Source organism: Camelina sativa, chromosome 8 (genome assembly GCF_000633955.1).
Source record: "Camelina sativa cultivar DH55 chromosome 8, Cs, whole genome shotgun sequence".
NCBI lineage: Eukaryota > Viridiplantae > Streptophyta > Magnoliopsida > Brassicales > Brassicaceae > Camelina > Camelina sativa.
In genome coordinates this window covers 24,945,585-24,965,305 of record NC_025692.1, presented here as the reverse complement: position 1 = coordinate 24,965,305, position 19,721 = coordinate 24,945,585, and the positions used below count along the sequence as shown (strand labels likewise).

Sequence of the window (19,721 nt, the reverse complement as noted above, 5' to 3'; positions counted from 1 at the left end):
TGTTGAATCTAGAATTCACACAATGAATTTGTTTGAGTGGGGGACAAATTCACTTAAGATCTCCCTCTAAAACAATGGATTAAAACTAGAAAATAAAGAGAGGTTTTGATCTCTTGAGAAAGAAATTAGGGTTTTGCCCAAGAACAATGAAGAACTAGGGTTTTTGTATTAATTGCTGAATACTTTACAATGAGAGGATATCTCCCTATTTATATGAATACATTGATTATAAAATAAGTCTATTTTCCTTAAATCTCTGATCTTCAAATATGGTAAATTTCCTCTTCTGATGATCTAGTCGGGCTTAGGGGGCGGTCTCGGAGGTCGGTCAAGTGACTTCGCCGGCTTCTGCTTTTGGGCCAGTTTAGCTAGCCCAAAAAGGGGGTCCCTCGGTTTAGTTAATGTACAAAGTCTATTTGGTTTACCTTTGCTTTAGATCGGTATGTCGTGGGTGCTAAATCCCGCACCAACACGGTTGCCATTATATCGTCATACCTAATGTAAAATTAGAAATAGTAAGGGATTAAAAATGAAATCCACCTAAATTTAAAAATCACACACATGAAAGGGATTTTGAAAAACTAGCAAAAGCTACAGAGGAGTTAGCTTTTGCCAAAAAAAAAAGAAAAAAAACCTACAGAGGAGTTTTAATCTTAACATACAAAAAATCTAAGTGGCATAATATTTTCTGTTGATGAACAAATTCATCAACTACTTATGTATAAACAGTTACACGCTTAGTAAAATGTATTAACATGACTTAAAACGACAAAAAGGGAAGTTTTTGTAGATAACTGTGTATTTTTATCATCTGCTTTTCTTACGGTATAACTTCGGTTCCAAACTTTGTAAATTCATGGACTCATGGGCGTAAAGGATCAATTACCTAGATTTTCAGTTAAAAAAATATATGCTCATTCAAGTTTTATAGATTCGGCAGCGTGTACTATGAAACCAAACACGTGGGAGAGTTAGTAGATTACAATGGGACTAAGATTTGTTTATTTTTGTTTTTGGTTGAAAAATGCATAATAACAAAAATAAGTCGTCCCCAAACTGCCAAACACATCTGATTAGTTGGTGACGATCATTGCGCCATGCTCGAATTGTACATCGCTCTTCTTACGATATATTTGAATGTTCTTATTGAACCTTTTCCACAAAACCAAAAAAAAAAATAGCACTTGTGGGTGAATCATCTCTCGCAAGTTTCTTGAACTCCGGGAGAAAGTGGATTCCAGCTGTGGAGAATTACGCCTAAAAATAAAGGATCTCTTGCAAAAGATCGAGGTTCTTTTTCCATTTTTTTTTTTTGCGGTAAAAATAGTCGAACGAGTTTTATTATTATAAGATGACTATAAAATAGCAAAGATAAATTGACTATATTATTAACCAAAAATAAAGATGAATTATATAGAATGTAGGGAAAATAATACCCTAATTCTTGTAAAATAAGCAACATGATTCTGCTTTTTTCTCGTTTCAAGATCCAAGACTATTTAGGAGACAAACTAACTAATATATTAGGAATAAAGATTTGATCAAGGGTTTCCTTTGAATGTACTTAAGAACGCAAAAAGCCAACGATTATCTAAACTTTAATGAGGAATTAAAAAAACTATGACAATGGGTCTTTTACTCTGCTTTAACCCAAGAAAAATAAAAAATAAAAACTCAAGAAAGAAAAAAAAAATAGAAGATAAGACCTGCATTAGACAATGACACCGTAACACAACGTACACGAGCATTAACGGAATGGTTAAATTGGTTATCATACCTATTAGATATTTTCACTTATATAAAAATTTATTTGTCGTCACATTAACTGGATCAGCACAAAATCATAGTCAATGAAACAAGAGAAGAAGCATATATTATAGTTATGTGAAAAAAGAATACTACCAATTAAAAGTCATATTTTTCATAATAATAACGCAACCGGTTGATTAATGTAATTCTTGCTATTATTACTCCGTGACGTAAATAAAAAAAATAGTTATAAAAACTGAACTGCTACGTTATCACCGTATCGTTAAGTGGTCTTCTACTATTCTCATACATCAACTCTGCAAGGCTTGGCGATCCTATATTTCATGGCGTTCTTTCCGACCATAACTCCGGCAGCACTATTCCCAACGTTAATAGACGCCGGACAATTCACGTGGAGGTGATATTCACCGGTGATGAAACTTCCGACTTTCCAACGGATTTGGCCGAAGAGATAGAGCGTCAACTCGATCGTACCAGGTTGGTCTGGAACGATAGGCAAACCGATGACCGAAGAAACGGGGACGGAGTTTCCACCGATGATAGGAGACCACATCTTGACTTCTTTGTGTCCCTGATAAGTCGGAGAGATCGCAGTCTGCCAAGTGATCTGTTGGTTATGGTAAGAAGCGTAGAGGTTGAGACGGTCGTAGTAGATACCGATCTTGTCGTTAGGGTTTTCAGAGGAGATAGAGACTTGGAAGTTTGAGTTGAGGATGTTCAGTGGATTGCCGGAGATGTTGAAGTTGGAGACGATGGCCTCTTCGAGGGAGAAGCGTGGCTTCGACGGTTGAAGGACTACCCAAACTAGGAAAACTGCGAGAATGATTACAAAAAGGATTACAAAGAGTATTATGACTGGAAAGAATTTACGGCAGCCGGATGAGTGGCTGTGGTGAGAGCCACATTCTTTTATAGCCATGTCGAACGGAGCTCCGGTGGTCGTAGGATCGAAGGTTTTTGGTGGTTGGTGGTACAGAGAAAGTGCTCTGGGTGGCCTTTTTATATAAAAGAAACGTATATTCTCGTTATAGAAAGTTTAGTTTAATAATGATAAATAGAAAGTATGGTAATGCAAATATTATGAAATTTGGAAATCAAATATTATGAAGGGATTATATTATTTGGTATTATACGATAGGAAAAGGAAATTAATGGTAAAAATAGAAGAAAGAAGTAACAGGAAAAAACGATCTCTAGACTTTTTTTCTGTTCAAAACTCTAAAAAATGTAACTTCATGGAAAAGTAAATTGACCCACCAAAGATACAAACTTTATAGAAATATAGATTTGTACATTATACATTTAATTAAGAAAGGAAATTGTACATTAATTCCATTTAAAGAACAAAAGAGATGAAATTTTTACCCTCTTTTTTTTTTGTATACTTGTTATAATTTTTATTAACATTTGTCCAAAAAAAAATAAAAATTATATTAACATAGTTCATATTATTGTTTACAAAAAGAAAACGTATTGGGCTTTGCTTTGGGTTAATAAATAGCCCAATGGCCTTTTTGAGCACTGCAACTGAAACGACAGCGTTTAATTGTCTGGGTGAGTAAGGGTAGTGTGGTAATAATATACTATTTTTATCTCACTTGTGTGAGAGAAGAGAACAACATGAAAACCAATCACCGATAGCTCTGAGCGCCGGGACGAAGGAGGAAGCCTCTAAATTAATTAGTTGCCGTCGTCTCGTTATGGCCGTGAAGGCTTCTGGATTGATAGGGAGACCAGCAATCTCAATTCATCTAGACTTCTACTCGTTTCCTGTGAAACTCTCATGCTTGAAACTTCGCGTCACTTCTCCTCCAAAGCCACTGGTGGTTTTATCAGTGGCCTTATCGTCGTCTCCGGCAAGAACAGTTGAGTGTCCTCCTGTTGGTTACCGGAAAAATGTTGGGATTTGTCTCGTTAGCCCATGTCGAAAGGTGACTTCTTTCTCCCTCTTATGTCTCTCTCTCTCTATCTGATTTGGAACAAATTTTGATTTTGAATTGGTTTTGAATTTGCAGATTTTTACGGCGTCAAAGATTCATATTCCGGATACATGGCAGATGCCTCAGGTGAATCTTCTACAAGCTCTCTTTTGTGATTACAAAATGGGTTTATTGTAGTCCTTTGTATTCTGAGTAATTTGATTGCTTAGGAGAGCTTAGCTCTCACTTGTCACCTAGCAACAGCTCCTTTGTAGTGTATTTGAGTGATAAAGTTCTTATCTTTATGGCTATAGAGGTGTTAGATTTCACAGTTTTAGGGGATTGTTCATTTGAATATACAAAGTTATAACTTTGGTAAGGACCAAATGCAATGACAATAAGGATCTCAATACGGCAGTGAGGATATGAGAAAGTGAAACTGAGAAGTAGGTTAGGCTGGAGATTGACCAGTTTATGATTCTGTAGGGGATCAGTTAAAGCTATAGGTTTATTAATTCTGCTTGTACAGGGTGGTGCTGATGAGGGAGAAGATTTGAGAAACGCTGCCTTTAGAGAGCTGAGAGAAGAAACAGGGGTTACCTCAGCGGAATTCATTGCGGAGGCACGCTTTTTGACATCTCTCTCATAGTAAATTGTTAAATTATATTTTAACAAGATTCATTTTGAAGGTTTCTGGATTAGATTTGGAAATTGTTTTGTGTGTCACCAAACTGAGCTTTTGACTCTTTTAAACATCTAGATTCCAAACTGGTTGACCTATGATTTTCCCCGAGAAGTGAAGGATAAGCTAAATCGGAAATGGCGAACAAGCTACAAAGGCCAAGCTCAGAAGTGGTAACAACTAAAGCTTATAGTCTAACATATCTGTGGAAACAATCTTATAGCTGCAGTCTGCAGATACAGGATCTAAACAATTGTTTGTTCATCGATGGTTGTCTGATACAGGTTTCTCTTCAAATTTACTGGCAAAGAGGAAGAGATAAATCTCCTTGGAGATGGTACTGCAAAACCAGAGTTTAAGGTGTGGTCGTGGATGCTACCAGAACAAGTGATTGAACATGTGAGTGTAGTTTTTGGCTTTAGCGTACACTATTGTACTTGTGTGTGTGCCTGAATTGCGGTGGCCTTATCATCATTCTTTCTTTCTCTGACAGGCTGTATATTTCAAGAGACCTGTCTATGAGCATGTCATAAAGCAATTCAACCCTTATTTTATGGATGAAGAGAAGGTTTCCATGGACTCGTCTAAAGATTGAATTTTCCCGACAACAAGATTCACCAAGTGAATACACAGAGTAGGAGGAAAACAATCAAATTCATTATACAAGTTTCTCTTGAGCACCGTTATTATTATATATGAAAATTGAATGAATCTCCTTTATGTTCAGACATTGATCTAGTAGTTTGATACAACATATATAAATCCTCACGAATTAGTTAATTATAATAGAGCTCAATATTATTGCTGCTGATCCAGAGAAAGACCTTTCAGATGTTGTCGTTGGTACTCTCCCTCCCTCTCTTGTACAAATCGATCATTGCCTGCAGCCTTTTGCGTAGTGTCCTCTTAAAATCGAAAATAACCTTAAATAAAAATAATATGACAAAATTGAAAATAATAATACTTGTGAGAACTAAAAAATAATTTTAAATAACCTTAAACCCTACGTGGCGGCCTATGTCTTTTTTCTTCTCTTAAAATCGTTGCCGGCGGTTCCCTCAGCACCATCGCGAAATCGGTGTTTTAGCCGGTTTGGTTTAATTAAAGCATCGAAACCGGTGTAAGTAAAAAGGCTAACCTTAACCGATAATACTAGCTAGATAATACAGTCTTCTCTTTCTCGTCGCTCTTCCGCCACCCCCTCTGTCTCCGTTATTAGGTTTTTGTGAGACTCTTCTTGATTGAGAGTTTTTATCCTCCGAGATTGTTTATCTCTAAGCTTCAGAATTTGAATAGCTTCTGGTGTTTTACGTAGCTGTATAACACAATGGTTCGCTCCAAGGCTCCTGCAAAGAAGCAGCAAAAGAAAGGAATTGATTTCAAGGTTGCGTTTTTTTTTTTTTTTTTTTAACATTGCTGTTGTCTTCCATGAATCTTCTTCTTCTTCTTCAAGTGTTCTGATGAATTGTTCTGATGATGTTTTGTTTTATTTTGGCAGAAAATTAAGAGAAAGCTCGGGAGGAAATTGCCTCCACCGAAGAATGCAACTAACACTGAGGTTAAATCCAAAGGTATCTGCTTTCTCCTGCAAATTTCAAACTTTTTTCTTCCCTTATTAGCTTCTCTGCGTATGTAAGGTTGAAACTTTCGTTGTTTATATTGCAGCAATTATACTTCCTGAGCAAAGTGTGGCAGCTGAGAAGAGTGGCTTTGCTACAAGTAAGAAAGGCTTGACCTTGATGGAACTTTTGAACCAAACTCCACATCACAATGCCAAAGTTCGCAAAGGTCCTTCTTTTTTTTTCCTCTCTCTCTTACTTATGAGTAAATTATGATTCCCTGCTATGTTGTTCGGTTGATCAGTTTTTTTTTTTGGTTTTTCTTTGTGCAGAAGCATTACATGGTCTCAAAGACATTTTCAAGAATCATCCAGCTGAGCTGTTGTCACTTAAATATCTTATAGTACAGACACTCGCGGGACGCGTTAGTGATACTGATAATCTAGTGAGAGATACTTTTTATCAATTATTTGAGACTGAGATCTTTCCTGCTTGTAAAGAGGTATCAGTTCTTCTCCTTTTTTCCTCCACTTGTTCCGATATGTCAATTTGAATTTTATAGTCTGTTTCTTATGCATATTTATATGTGTGAATCGATTCAGGATAACCAGGGCCCTATGGTGTCACTTTTAATGCCAAGCATATTTATCGCTATGGTTAATTCGGCGATTGATGTTCGTTTGATGGCTTTCAAATTTTTCCATCTTGTTGTGGAGTATTACCCGTCTACCTTTTCCTTGTATGCTGAAAAGGTGACTACATTTGATTTCTTGGATTATGACACAGACAGTTACGTTTCCAGTTTTTGCCTGTTCTGTTTCTTTTTTTATACCTTCACTCTTGCAAGACTTTCCCTGAAATTTCTATCTGTTACTTGTTGCAGATTCTCGAAAACTACAAGGATATCATTCAGAAGAACCATTTTTATGTGCAAGATAAAAGCAAGCTAAAGGTAGCTCTTTCTGGGTTGGCACATTGCCTGTCGCTTTTGCCATGTGATGAGAGTGACATCGAATCACAAAAAAAGGTATCTAATTAGTTCCCACTCCGGATGACTCCAAAGTTCACATTTCTTTTTTTGGTGTCTATCGTGTTAGACGAGTGAACATATAGAATGCAGCTATATCTTTAAATCCGAGGGAACCATATAGAGAACTAAATCTACCTCTTGGTGAGACTATAATATTTTCAAAGAAAGATGACATTTGTCATCAAGTTTCCTCTAATATTGGCACTGTCTTATGAAATTAGTCCAGAGATCCTTTGTATTTATTAAGATGTCTTTAGTTTTAAATACTTGCCTAATCACTCTGGGAATGTGCTCTGTTTTGCCTATTCTAACTGTTTCGTTTTACATTTTGTGCCCCTATTTAATATTTTGTAGGGACCTTTACGGAATGAACCGCTACTCGCCTATGAGCAGGATGCTGCAAAAGAATGTGCTTGTATGTGTCATCTATCTTCTTTTCTCATCAATAAGTTATTGGTGTATGGCTTGGATCATGTCTTCTTGAAGATTATGCACTTTGCAACCGAACAACTAGTCCATTTTCCTTTGCCATCATTCGTCTCTAGTAAAATCTATAGATTGTCTCTGCAAAGCTCTGAAGAAATTAGTAGCTGTTGCATATTTAAAGTTCCATAGCCTGTTTTCTTCTTTGCTGTCTCTCCTCACAATTCATGTTCCATGGTTTGGATGTAGAAATTTCGCCACTTAGATTTGATTTTCTGGATAATTTGATAGTACCAATCAACTAATCTCTCGTTTACAATGATATCGGCACTGAATAAATGGTTCCTTTTTCTATGATTTTGCATGTGCTGAATTTACGCTAAACATGTTTCTTTGTGTTCTTTCAGATTTTGCCCATGTCTCCGATAGATTGAAGGATATTGTTGGAATCTTAATCAATTGTTTCGAAGATTTCATTCCATTGATTCATGCTCCGCGAGGATTCGATGCACCATCATTTAACTGTATCAACCATATACTTTGCAGCATAGATTATGCAATCAAATTTTCCATTCGTAGGCACACTCAAAGACATACTACAAGGCTACCTGCATCTGAAGAAGTCACTCTGATGATATTGGACCAAGACATTACATCATTGTTATCAAGAAAGTTACTTGGTTCTTTTCCCCTCAATCCAGAAAACAATCTTTCAGAAAAGGTGTGAAAATAGTTAATTGAAATTCTTTTATGGTTATCTTTAGGTTCTCCCTGCCTAGTAAAGTACTCTTATTTACTTGCCAAATAGTGACATTAGCAAAAAAAAGCTTGTATCACATGCTTGCTTTACTCTTCAGTCTAAAATTCCCCTTCCTGATTGCAAAGCATTCCCTTCCTGCTATCATCTGTATTCTCCATATTATTACCATCATCTGTATTCTCCATATGATTATATCTTATGTGTTGCTTATTATTGTATTAGATCTTCCTAACACTAGTTGATTGTTTGTTGACAGATTGATGAAAGGTACTTTATTCTCAACAGTGGACTGGCAAAAATCTTTTTGACAGTAAGTGAATGGAGCCTCTTTCCTACTGATCTTTCCAACAGATTTCTGGAATTTGTTGAGAATACACTACTAGGCAAGGTTAGCTCTCACTACTTTACATTAATATATAACTAAAGCTGATTAGTTGTTTACAAACTTTTTTTTTATGTCCGTCCCTCTGTCTGCATTGTATCTGATAAACGGCAAAACCTACACGGAAAAAAGTTCCTCACTGCGATTTGCGAACATTTATTTTACAGATCACCAGGAGCATTAAGTTTCACGAGAAGACTTTACTTGCACTCTTGCCCTTTTTTTCAAAACTTATATTGAGGGTGGACCGTGATTGGAGAGATAATCTTCTGCAGGTTCGTCTAAGATCCTTTGAGCAATTTTAGTTAGGCAGGAGGATATACTTTTTTAGTTCCTTCGATAGCTAGCAGTAACATCATTTTATATATTATTGTTGGTATTACGTTTCTATCTTCAGGCATTTACTACTACCTTCAGCGATTGCAAACCAGAGTCAACACTTAAATTGGCCTGCATTTCAATTATCAGAGACGTGGTTATCCCTGTAAGTAATTTTTCCATGATATGTTGTTCAGTCTTGGCTATTGGCTGACTGTTTCAACCTGACTTTACTTTCCACGCACATTGAAATCTAAATCTGTCTCTTGTAATGTCTGCAGAATGGAGATATCCATTATCCCAATGCAAGTGATCCAACGGTAATTAACTACAAGAGTGCTTGGGTCAACACACTTCCATCACTGCTTAATCAGTTGGGTGATAAGCATCCAGAATCTACCCAGGTAACCCTTAGTACATGGACCCGTTTTTGATCAACTAGGACGGCATCTCCTTTTCTCATTTATATTAATTTGTAATTACTTCAGGTTGTTTTGCAACTTTTGCTCGACCTTGGGCGAGTTGGGTGTCTGAATCTTTGCCCCACATGTGAAGAAGATATCATAAACTTCTTCATCCCTTGTCAGGGAGAAGGTGCAAATCTTTCTGCAAAACAAAAAATGTGTTATGAGATTCTGAGTGTCAGTAAACTAAAATTGGACTGGTCGGTTTCGTCATCTTTTTGAATTATACAGGTGATGTACATGGTGGATCTTTTGCAAGTCTCCCTAGGGAAATCCAAGAACTGGCTCTTTGTTTCCTTTACTACTTCACCATAGACAAATTCAGCTCCCATATGCTGAAAGCAATAGTTTCATGCTGTCTAAGTGAGTATCACATTTCATTCCCCATGCGTTTATTCAACTTTTAAAATGGCTTCTCGTGATGATAGAATAACAAAAAAGGGTAATTGACCTAACTCAATGTGTATTGCAGATCCACAACTTGAACCAGCTGTGTTGTATCGGATAGTGGAAATTCTTCACACTGCCTATAGAGCTGGACATATTCAGATTACAGATCATTTTAGCTTCCTAATCACATTAATTGCACGTTTCAAAGTTGTCCCAGGTACTGTCTGGAATCTGTAAAAAGAAATAGAATACTTTTTTGAACTTATTTTAACTTTTTGAAAATAATTCAATTTTGAGCTTGGTTGAGTGAGAATCATGCCTTTTTTATGTTTGGTGAGAGCTTACCGTATTACTTTTATGCTCATGCAGAGAAATTGCAGTTAGTGATGGAGTGCAATGAGCGGGAGACATATTGTGGCACGTATGAAGCGCTTACAAACCTTGTGTGCGCATGTTTGTCAGAAATGGGTGATAGTTCTCTTGTTCTCCAGATTCTAGAGAAATGTTTACTCGAACAAATAGTAAGTTTATGTTTTGACAATACTTATATCTCAATGCACGGTAATAGAATTGCAAATACTTAATGAGATGTTCTTCTTGGTGCAGATTGTGAAGCCTGCGTTGGACAATGGGTGTGCCATACTCAGGATGATCTGCGCGTTGGACTCCAAACCAACCAGACTCTCTGAAAGCGGTGTAACCATTCTAAGTGAATTCTTACCGGGATACTTGATCGACATAGTCAATGTAAGCACAACCCTCTTATACACTATACTTGGTCCTCATTGTTTCATTTTTAATCTTGGGATTGACACATATCTCTGCACTCTTCTTGCAGTGTATACCAGAAGATAAGGAGAACTCTTACCTTTACATAAAAACATGTCTCTACTACTTAGTGCCTTGTTATTTCTTGTTCGATCGAAGCTCCAAACTCACAGAACAGGTTCTGAAGAGAATGCAATCGATTGTTAGTGAAAACACTAAAGCGCTGGAATCGGTGCAAGACAGGGAGAGCGGTCGAGTCTCATTGAATTTGATACAATGCATAGTCTCTGTGATCCTGCTGATGCACAACGATGTCAAAGTTAGGAAGATCATATTGTCATCCAAGTCAGAGATCGATTTGATTCTGGAAAACGTTGTCACTTTACAGGTATCATTTCTTACTCTCTTATTGTTACTCCAAAACCCGCAAAAATCGTTGGCTGATCAGTTTTAGCTCTTTAACTGCGCAGTCCTCAGAGAGCACAAGCTTGACAGTAGAAGGAAAGCATATGATGAAAATTGCGGGAGAGCGACTTAGGATTGCATCCAAAAGCTTACTCGCATAATAATAAGTTCCACACAACTGTAACATAAAAATGAATTGGGCTCTCTTTTCACAAACATCGGTTTAAAAAAAATACGTAACTTTGCTTTGCTCTGTTTTGGTAAAGCAACAATTTTTGATGGCAATAATTATGCAATAAGAATACTATTATCCTTTTGATTTAGAGCTTAATTAAAATGAAAAGACTATAGTATTATTATCCCCAACTAAAACTATGATAAGTCCTCTTCACATGTAAAAGGGTTTTAACACAGAAAGCAAGAATACTAAATTGCGCTCTCTTTTTACAATCGAATGCTTAAAAAACATACATGACTTTGCTTTGCTTGTTTTGGTAAAACACCAATATTTGATGGCAATAATTAAATAGAAGTGAAAGACTTTATATTGTTATCGCAATTAAAGTTAAAAACTATGATAAGTATTCACATGTAAAAGGTTTTTAACACATAAAGCAAGTGTACAACATGCTTAACACTAGGATTAATTTTAACTGCTTAAAAAGTTTAACTTGTATATAAATTTGATTGAGATCGTAAATGGGAAGATTAGGACCATAATTTTTTTTTTTTTACCTATGATATAAGATAAGTTGATAACTACATCTCTGTGCCCAATAATCAAAACGACCATCTCACGTAATGGGCTTTAAGTAATCAAAGCCCATTAACTTTTGACAACAAACCGACTTGATAAAACCCTAACTCGCAGTTACTTCACATCTCTCTCTCTCCATCTTTACATCTCTTCCGCCTTTCTCACCGTCGTCGTCTGATCGCTTTAGAGTAACCATGGTTCGTCCTCCGCCGCCTGAGTATCCGATTGTTTTGTTCACAGCTTTCGTTTCTCAGATATATATATATATATATATATATATATGGGGAGATTTCGATCTCTGACTAATATATTTCTGTGGTTTTTGTTTGAGTAACAGCCTCAGGGAGATTACATAGAGCAACACTACAAGAGGAATGGACGTCGCTTCGACTACTATGAGCGCTTGCGCAAGAAGGAGGCGCGTGAACCTCACAAGCACTCCACCAAGGCTCAGAAGGTTCTCTTATTTCTTCTTCTTCTTCGTTATTCAAATAATTTAGCTACCCTTTTTGCTGATTCAATCTAGTGAAATTGCAGTCTCTAGGTATCAAGGGTAAGATGATTGCTAAGAAGAATTATTCTGAGAAAGCTCTCATGAAGAAAACGTAAGTGATGTTTGATTACTACTAGTATGATGGATTGGTAACAGTTAGAAGAGTCATTGTGGTTTTGTGTATGATGAAATTAGCATGAATTTGCTTACATTTTTGTTTGATTCTTGTTGGGACACAACAGATTGAAAATGCATGAGGAGTCATCATCAAGGCGTAAGGCTGATGAGAATGTTCGGGAAGGAGCTGTTCCTGCTTATCTTCTTGATCGTGAAGAGACCACTCGGGCCAAGGTTTGTTTTTTTTTTTCTTTTTTTCAGTTGAGGTTATCTATAATTCTGAAACTTGATGAGGCAATACATTAACAAGTGTGTTTTTGTGGGTGTTAGGTTCTTAGCAACACCATTAAACAAAAGAGGAAAGAGAAAGCTGGCAAATGGGAGGTCCCTCTTCCTAAGGTGATATATCTCTCTGCTTTTGTATTTGTTTTTTTTCAGTGTTGAATCTCTAACAAATGGGTATAGCTCAAATTCTTCTCTCTTGGCAGCTAATAGCCCTTTCCTTTTACAGGTCCGTCCTGTCGCTGAAGATGAAATGTTCAGAGTGATCCGATCTGGGAAACGAAAAAGTATGTATTTTGCTTTTTTGATCCTGATTTAGCTACTTGTTTTGTCATCACTCTATGTTTGAACACACCTCATCATATAGAGGCTACTAATTCAGGAATTAGCTCTAGACTATAGATTGAGTTTACTCTAGAGTATAATCTATAGTTTGAGTGTATTGGTGGATAGATTTTATTAGTTCTGAATAGTCTGCTTACAACTATTTTTCCCTTTTTGCATCAACTACAGCAAAACAATGGAAGAGGATGGTTACAAAAGCTACATTTGTTGGACCTGCTTTCACAAGGAAGCCTCCAAAGTACGAGCGTTTCATCCGTCCATCTGGATTGCGTTTCACCAAGGCCCACGTCACTCACCCTGAACTAAAGTGCACTTTCTGTCTTGAGATTATTGGAGTTAAGAAGAATCCCAACGGTCCCATGTATACATCACTTGGTGTCATGACCAGGGGAACAATCGTCGAGGTTAGTCCCCAAGCTCTATACATATTAAGGTCTCACTCATCTCACCTATGCTATAGGTGCTAATATCTCAATACGTGAATGGATTTTCAGGTCAATGTGAGTGAGCTTGGTCTTGTTACACCAGCTGGAAAGGTTGTTTGGGGTAAGTGTGGACATATATACTGACTGACTTTTGTGCAAACTGTAAAAAAATGTGTTGGCAGTGCCTTAACTCTCTTTGTTTTGACTTCAGGGAAATACGCTCAAGTGACGAACAACCCCGAGAATGACGGATGTATAAATGCCGTCTTACTTGTGTAAGCAAATGTCCGGCAATGTCAGAGAAGTATGGATAGAGCAGCGAGGATCATGTTAGCTACTGTTTTTTTTTTGTTCTCTCCAGAAACATTTTTGTGCTATCTTTACGTTTTTTTATATATGGAATCGTTGTGGTAGATCTTCGCATCACATTAACCAGCTCTTGTAGCTTTTTAAGAATCTTATTAATGAAATTTGTTGCTTCTAATGTTCATATTACCGTTACTATTGGGAGCTAATTTGCCTTAAGAACCCCCATATATTTGGTATGACTCAACAGTGAGAACAAAATCGAAAACTTAATAAGTGAAAAATCACTTACACCATACCTGTTACTGACTGCTTCTCACTGCTGCTGCGTCGGGGGAGACCGACAGATACGAGAGTTGGTGTTTTAATTTGCTTTGCTTATATAGATTTTGGATTTGGCAAGTTTGGTTCGGTCTTAGGTTTGAATTTGTCCCGGACCGAGAAATTATTTTGGATTATGTTAAATAAATTAGGTCCAGAGACGAAAGGAACTAATTATTGAAGGGTCAAACCAATGGGAATATGGACAGGCCAACCTGAGCTTTAAGATGATGCTCGAAACTGGGAAGAAGAGGCTTGACCAATTTACAGCGAAACGTAGAGCTAAGGAAAAGAAAGCCAAAGCCAAAGCTAGAGCCAAAGCGGGAGCAGAAGCTGTGAACAGTGCGGACCGCTTGCAACACTTACAAATCTGATCAAAAGTCGTCTTTCTCGTTTTTACTTTTTATGAATAAATTAAAAATAACTCTTGTATTGTTTGTTTGTTATCAACTACAAATTTTAATGAAGTTAATTAAATTTGGGATTTTCTTCAGAAACCAAGTCTGTATTTGTAGCCTATAAATTTGCATCAAAAGTTATCAGTTAATCACACGGTGATCAATTGTGCATATAATTGAAAACAATTAAGTTTCTTACAAGTAGTGTTTTTATTAGAACAATTTTATAAGCCAAGGCAAGGCACAACAAGAAATACAACAGTGATATAAAGCTGGTGAAGCTTCTTAAAGCTTATCTATCACCTTGTGCTTGGTAAAGCTATGGCTGCCAATGGAGGATCAAGTACTTGGAAAAGTCCTGAAGACAGCCTTCTTGTGAGGTCCTCTGCTTCAACTTTGGTAACGTCAGCTCTCATTCCGATATCAGTAGCGTATCTACTAGCACAATACACACCAATCGCTGTAGCCGCCATTCCATAAACGTTAGTTGTAACAAGCCGCATCGGCGTTGACAAAACAGCAGCAATAGGCCCACCTATAATCGAGACAGCCTGACCGCTCTGTCCCATTGTCCTTCCCTCGAGAACCAGCAATCCGGTTTTGCAATATATAGCGAAATCCTCACAGTTGTTCTTGAAAACGTCGTAGCATCCAAACCCGTTTTGAAGGAGGTGTTTGGCACGGTGGACAACTATCTCATTAGGGTCAGCGACAGCGAGTGTACATGTTCCTCCTCGAGCTTTGGCGAGGAAGTGAGCAGCGTTAACAGAGTACTCAAACCGATACAAAACACCACCGGCTAGGAAACAGTTTAGGCATGAGGAAACAACGCCATGACCTTCGTTAGGTGGTACGCAGGTTGGACAGTGGGTGTGGTTTCGAGATGGACCTGAGCTGACTAGTATGAGATCAAGAACAGTCCCGGTTGCAACTTCTTGGCCTCGTCTAGTGAAATGGATGACTCTATCATCTCCAACGTAGACGCCTACACACAAAACGTAAACAAAATTGTGAAAACCATGGAGATATCAGTAACTCAATCCCAACATTGGTGTATCACCCTCAAAGCTTAGCTAGCGCTAGTGAATCAAGCAGTTCAAGAAATATTTATATATATAGACTCTAATAATATCACACTTCAAGTGATCTAAGTTGAAAACATCAAATCCTAATTCATTGAACAAATCCTCACAAACCCTAAAAGATGATCAATTCGACATTTAACAAAAAACAAAAAAATGGAAACTTTGAAAGAAAAAAATTGGGATTTGGAAGACGAGGGTATAGAAGCAAACCGTGATGGGCATAGATGTAAGCAGTCCTCCAGGAGTAGATATGATCCCCAGGTTTCAAAATCGATCTGTCGATCCTGTTATTACACAACAAACAGACGATTTCGTAAGAAAAGGAAGATGATGTGATAAATTAACAAGTTCTCTGGAAAATCAAAGATAGAGAGGGGGAAGACGAAACCTGTTGGAGAGAAGACCCATCGAATGAATGATCGCAGAAGAGAAGAGACGAAGCTGTGACACTCTTATCCTATTCAAAGATACTATAAAAGACAAAACGCGAGAGAATGATGAAATCGTAGTTATTATGCTAATTATGGCTTCCGTTTAACCTCTCTCTCTCTCTCCCATGGCTTTTTCTTCGTCGTTAAGGAAAAAAACAGGACAGGTGTGAACCGAGTGGACATCGCGTGGCATCGTTTCTCTTTTCTTAAGAAACTGGGCCTGTTTGGATAAATATCTAATGGGCCTTTGATTTCCATGGGACTCATAATCGTATCACCAACATTCTCTTTTTTACTTTTGTTATGTTTAGATGTGGGCTTAAAATCAAATTTACTGCACAATTAATAGAGTCAAATAACAAAAGTTAATTTCTACAAAGGAAAAAACTTAAAATCAAATTTACTGCACAATTAATAGAGCCAAATAACAAAAGTTTATTTCTAAAAAGAAAAAAAAAGTCAATACTTGAGGTTTGGATATTTCTTAAATAATAGATATATTGATTACAAAAGAAAATTGTAGTCTATGGATAAATGGGTGTAATTTTTATGAAAAATACCCAATAATTTACCATAGGATCTACATAATATATTATAAGATTCGTAAATTGGTTAACAAAATCACACACCCTTTATTTATTCATAAATTTTTTTTCTAAAATGTAATTGCATTATCCATTAATAAAGATATTTATATATATATATGTAAGTGCTAGTAAGAAGAAAAGAGCTAGTGTGATAATTATCCAATGGTCAAGATATTTTCTTATCCTAAATTTAATGATTAGTCAAAGAAAAAAAGAGATAAGATATAAAAAGTAGATTTTTTTTTAAAATCCTAATCTAGTAATATAAGTTGAGTATTATTCTTTAACATATAAGATTAAAATAAGAACAAATTAAGTGGAATATTATTAATCAAAATTAAAATTGAAAAAAAAACACACAGAGGAAATTTGGAGTGTATAAATATATGATTGATTCATGGCTCGTCTCATCATCTTCTACTACTACTAGTAGTAAGACCAGAGAGAACGTAACCGAAACATAAACACATTTCTCTGACTTTATAACTTTCGCTTTTTTTTAATCTTTAAGCGTTTGAAACGTTAAAAAAAAAAAAAAAAAAAAAAGAGTAATAAGAACCTCAATAATAATATCATCCGTACGCTCTCTCTCTCACTCTACAGTCACAGACCTTTTCACATTCTCCAGAGATTTACATTTTCTTGGCGATTCTCTCGGAAAAAATCGATTTTGTAATGACGAATTGGTGATACCACAAGACGAAGAAGGGAGAATCGAATTCGATAGATTCGTGTTCTTGATTTTGATTTGTGATTCGAAATAAAATGGATCCGTCGACTTCTAACAGCCGGAAACAACCGAGTCTCCGTCGAAGTCTCTCGACGCCGTCGTTATGTTGCGGAGGATCCACGACGGCTGAGTGTTGCGGGGGTACGACGGCGAGTTTCGCCGCCTTATGTCTTTGCGCTCCTTGCAGCGTCGTGAACCTCGTCGTTCTCGCTTTTTACAAGGTCCCTCGAGGGATCTGCCGCCGCGCAATCCGCCGTATGCGACGGAGAAGGTTAGCGAAAAAAGAGCTTTCGGAGAGTGGAGGAGATTGCGATCAGAGGAAGCTGGGTAAAGTAGGGAGTTCGCATTTCGCTGTTCATCCATTAGAGAGCAAAGACGACGACGACGACGAGGACGGTTTAGATGATGATGAAGCTGTGATTGCATTGGAGAAGGAGATGTGGAACAGATTTCACAGTGGAGGTTTCTGGCGAAGCCTTTCACGACCTGAAACGACGTCGCCTCATTAAGGGGCCCCGGGTGAGGGTTTTTTTTTTTACTATTCTTGTAGATTTGTTAATTGTAAAACCCAAATGTGATCAATGTTGATAGCAATGATGTGTCGTTTCAATTTGTCTATAAGCTTTTTTTCAATCAATCTTTTTTTGGATTTGTGACTTTACAAATGTTGCAGAATTATGAATTTGATGATATAGATTATGTTATCATTATTAGTTCACGTTTCAAATGAGACAGAATTATATATGTATTGTTTAAACCGAAACCAAACTTTGACTATTATTATTAGAAGGTTACAAAACTTGACGGACAGAGGAATCAACTTTGAAAACTTCGTTATTTTTGAAGAGGAATAAGCATTTGGAAATGGAATCTATATACTGAGATGATGATTGAAAAAAATAAAACTTTGTTGTTGGAGATGGATAGCTTTCCTTGGACGAGGTTAATTATGTTTATCCGTACAAAGTAGACCGTCCACTAGGTGAACATCTCTATTCCAACAAGACTTTGTAGACCACTTTTTTTGGAGATACGAAAACTAATAATTACAAGTCAAATCACACTCAAAACTCGAAAGCAAAGCTATATTTTGTATGATGATTAACATTAAAATAACCAGAATAAAATAAGATTACGTGTAGCATGTTCATGATGCGTGAATCTTATTATAGATTCATGGACTAAGTAAACCGTGTTTGATCAAAAGTTTTGGAAACGTACGTAGTCGTGTGTGCACTTCTAGGTTACACAATAATCTATGAATTCACATATACTGATACTAGTATTTGATAATGCAATGAAAACAAAATAAAGAGTTTTAGTTAGCTTGCTTTAGTGAGGAAGTGGAGAAAAGACATACTATTGAGTTTGGAACGTGGCAAACATGCCATAATGAACAGTCTAAGAAGGATCAAACACTGTGAAGAAAACAGTGATTTCGACATTAGAAATAAAGCTAATACCATTAACTAAAACACACAAAACATAAATATTTGAGAGATTAGCTAGTTTTGTTGGGATATGGTATTGAAAGTGTATTTGATTAAGACGTGGTTTAGTTGGGATCATATAAAGAGAAGGATCCAGTACTAGATTCGGAAGAAGCGTGGGATATGGAATATAGCTGGTATAGCTACTACGTATAGGTGTGACAGGATAGGGCTTGAGGGAGAGAGAGAGAGAGAGGGTCACTGAGTCAGGTGGTGAAATAATAAAGGACATTGAGTGAAAAAGAAGTGAATAAAGTTAAGTTATTAGGGTTTCATGTGAGGCCAGAGTACAGTGTGACTCTTCGTGTAAACTGTCCTTTTCTTTCTTTACCCTTTTCTTCTGTTGTGTGTGTGTGTGGGGACCTTCATTGATTTCACAGAGTTCCTACCACACCACTACTTTTCATCTCCATATTTATTGACTCTTCTTTTATTTCCTCTTTTATCTCTATTTATAAATACAAATTTGTTTAGTTTCAATTGTCTTTACACATGAAAATGCAGCTGTGATAAGACAATTCTCCATGAATTTTTGCTATGCGTTGAATCCCATGCACCTTGTCTTAACATTAAGGTTAAAAAAAAAAAATCATACTTTAAGCAAACCTAAACCAATGGAAACTTTGTGATAGCTGTATATATAAGCAACTTTGGACTTTATATATTACTCATTTCTTATTTTTGTACTATTTCACAACTGTGATTTATTTATTTTTTTTAGTTTTTTTTTTGTAGATGTGGCCGGTGGGTAAAGATCGAGTACCTTTAAAAAAAAAAAAAATGTTAATAGACAATGAGTAGTGTTACCTCATATATCTATCAATGTGGTGGTTTTTTAATCATTAATTCCATCTCATTATAGCCCCATAGACATGTTAAGTACTTAGAACTTGATGTTCAAATCTTAATTTCTTTCAAAACAATTTTCTCGCCGTACAAAGACAACCAACCCTGTGCTATAACTAGAAAGCCAAGGTCTGGATACTATTAAAATGACAATGTGGTGTCATCCCCAAAATTGTATTTGCTCAAGTTACAGTATAAAGCATGATAACATGTCGTAAAGTTTGAAAAATCAGGAGAA

At 36.6% G+C, this 19,721-nt stretch overlaps 6 protein-coding genes across 7 annotated transcripts; 4 read left to right on the top strand and 2 right to left on the bottom strand.

Annotated features, from left to right (window-relative positions):
• Positions 1,951–2,907, bottom strand: LOC104708473 (NDR1/HIN1-like protein 12). The gene has a single exon (XM_010425051.2). It carries the CDS (start codon positions 2,687–2,689, stop codon positions 2,054–2,056), a length of 636 nt encoding a protein of 211 aa, XP_010423353.1. The 5' UTR covers positions 2,690–2,907; the 3' UTR covers positions 1,951–2,053.
• On the top strand, positions 3,390–5,151 carry LOC104708472 (nudix hydrolase 27, chloroplastic-like). Its single transcript, XM_010425050.2, has 6 exons — positions 3,390–3,701; positions 3,786–3,836; positions 4,219–4,311; positions 4,450–4,544; positions 4,656–4,770; positions 4,865–5,151. Exons 1-6 carry the CDS (start codon positions 3,471–3,473, stop codon positions 4,964–4,966), a joined length of 687 nt encoding a protein of 228 aa, XP_010423352.1. The 5' UTR covers positions 3,390–3,470; the 3' UTR covers positions 4,967–5,151.
• LOC104708471 lies at positions 5,473–11,189 on the top strand. 2 transcript variants are annotated; one of them, XM_010425049.2, is made up of 20 exons: positions 5,473–5,491; positions 5,687–5,755; positions 5,870–5,942; positions 6,037–6,159; positions 6,263–6,432; positions 6,533–6,682; positions 6,814–6,957; positions 7,315–7,375; positions 7,791–8,104; positions 8,400–8,531; positions 8,693–8,800; positions 8,923–9,009; positions 9,125–9,247; positions 9,332–9,437; positions 9,539–9,670; positions 9,780–9,914; positions 10,067–10,218; positions 10,304–10,444; positions 10,536–10,853; positions 10,936–11,189. In XM_010425049.2, exons 2-20 carry the CDS (start codon positions 5,699–5,701, stop codon positions 11,029–11,031), a joined length of 2,622 nt encoding a protein of 873 aa, XP_010423351.1. In that variant the 5' UTR covers positions 5,473–5,491; positions 5,687–5,698; the 3' UTR covers positions 11,032–11,189. The 2 variants fall into 2 exon arrangements, with proteins under 2 accessions (XP_010423351.1, XP_010423350.1); XM_010425048.2 differs by lacking the exon at positions 5,473–5,491 and adding an exon at positions 5,565–5,590.
• Positions 11,741–13,779, top strand: LOC104708470 (ribosome biogenesis protein NSA2 homolog). Its single transcript, XM_010425046.1, has 9 exons — positions 11,741–11,824; positions 11,965–12,084; positions 12,165–12,232; positions 12,363–12,471; positions 12,568–12,636; positions 12,749–12,806; positions 13,033–13,268; positions 13,359–13,410; positions 13,501–13,779. Exons 1-9 carry the CDS (start codon positions 11,822–11,824, stop codon positions 13,566–13,568), a joined length of 783 nt encoding a protein of 260 aa, XP_010423348.1. The 5' UTR covers positions 11,741–11,821; the 3' UTR covers positions 13,569–13,779.
• Positions 14,453–15,991, bottom strand: LOC104708469. Its single transcript, XM_010425045.1, has 3 exons — positions 15,788–15,991; positions 15,610–15,683; positions 14,453–15,299 (listed from the first exon to the last, which is right to left on the bottom strand). Exons 1-3 carry the CDS (start codon positions 15,805–15,807, stop codon positions 14,614–14,616), a joined length of 780 nt encoding a protein of 259 aa, XP_010423347.1. The 5' UTR covers positions 15,808–15,991; the 3' UTR covers positions 14,453–14,613.
• LOC104708468 lies at positions 16,788–17,745 on the top strand. Its single transcript, XM_010425044.2, has one exon. It carries the CDS (start codon positions 17,183–17,185, stop codon positions 17,654–17,656), a length of 474 nt encoding a protein of 157 aa, XP_010423346.1. The 5' UTR covers positions 16,788–17,182; the 3' UTR covers positions 17,657–17,745.

What these genes read in the sequence shown, in the direction of transcription:
- LOC104708469 (XM_010425045.1), bottom strand. Translation starts at nt 15,807, where the DNA reads ATGGGTCTTCTCTCCAACAG. An exon ending in ATGGGTCTTCTCTCCAACAG is followed by an intron (nt 15,684 to 15,787) that starts GTTTCGTCTTCC and finishes GTGTAATAACAG; the next exon opens with GATCGACAGATCGATTTTGA. An exon ending in TTACATCTATGCCCATCACG is followed by an intron (nt 15,300 to 15,609) that starts GTTTGCTTCTAT and finishes TTTTGTGTGTAG; the next exon opens with GCGTCTACGTTGGAGATGAT.
- LOC104708468 (XM_010425044.2), top strand. Translation starts at nt 17,183, where the DNA reads ATGGATCCGTCGACTTCTAACAGCCGGAAACAACCGAGTCTCCGTCGA.
- LOC104708472 (XM_010425050.2), top strand. Translation starts at nt 3,471, where the DNA reads ATGGCCGTGAAGGCTTCTGGATTGATAGGGAGACCAGCAATCTCAATT. An exon ending in TCGTTAGCCCATGTCGAAAG is followed by an intron (nt 3,702 to 3,785) that starts GTGACTTCTTTC and finishes TTGAATTTGCAG; the next exon opens with ATTTTTACGGCGTCAAAGAT. An exon ending in CAGCGGAATTCATTGCGGAG is followed by an intron (nt 4,312 to 4,449) that starts GCACGCTTTTTG and finishes TTAAACATCTAG; the next exon opens with ATTCCAAACTGGTTGACCTA.
- LOC104708473 (XM_010425051.2), bottom strand. Translation starts at nt 2,689, where the DNA reads ATGGCTATAAAAGAATGTGGCTCTCACCACAGCCACTCATCCGGCTGC.
- LOC104708470 (XM_010425046.1), top strand. An exon ending in ACTCCACCAAGGCTCAGAAG is followed by an intron (nt 12,085 to 12,164) that starts GTTCTCTTATTT and finishes GTGAAATTGCAG; the next exon opens with TCTCTAGGTATCAAGGGTAA. An exon ending in AAAGCTCTCATGAAGAAAAC is followed by an intron (nt 12,233 to 12,362) that starts GTAAGTGATGTT and finishes GGGACACAACAG; the next exon opens with ATTGAAAATGCATGAGGAGT.
- LOC104708471 (XM_010425049.2), top strand. Translation starts at nt 5,699, where the DNA reads ATGGTTCGCTCCAAGGCTCCTGCAAAGAAGCAGCAAAAGAAAGGAATT. An exon ending in AGCATCCAGAATCTACCCAG is followed by an intron (nt 9,248 to 9,331) that starts GTAACCCTTAGT and finishes TAATTACTTCAG; the next exon opens with GTTGTTTTGCAACTTTTGCT. An exon ending in CATCCCTTGTCAGGGAGAAG is followed by an intron (nt 9,438 to 9,538) that starts GTGCAAATCTTT and finishes TGAATTATACAG; the next exon opens with GTGATGTACATGGTGGATCT.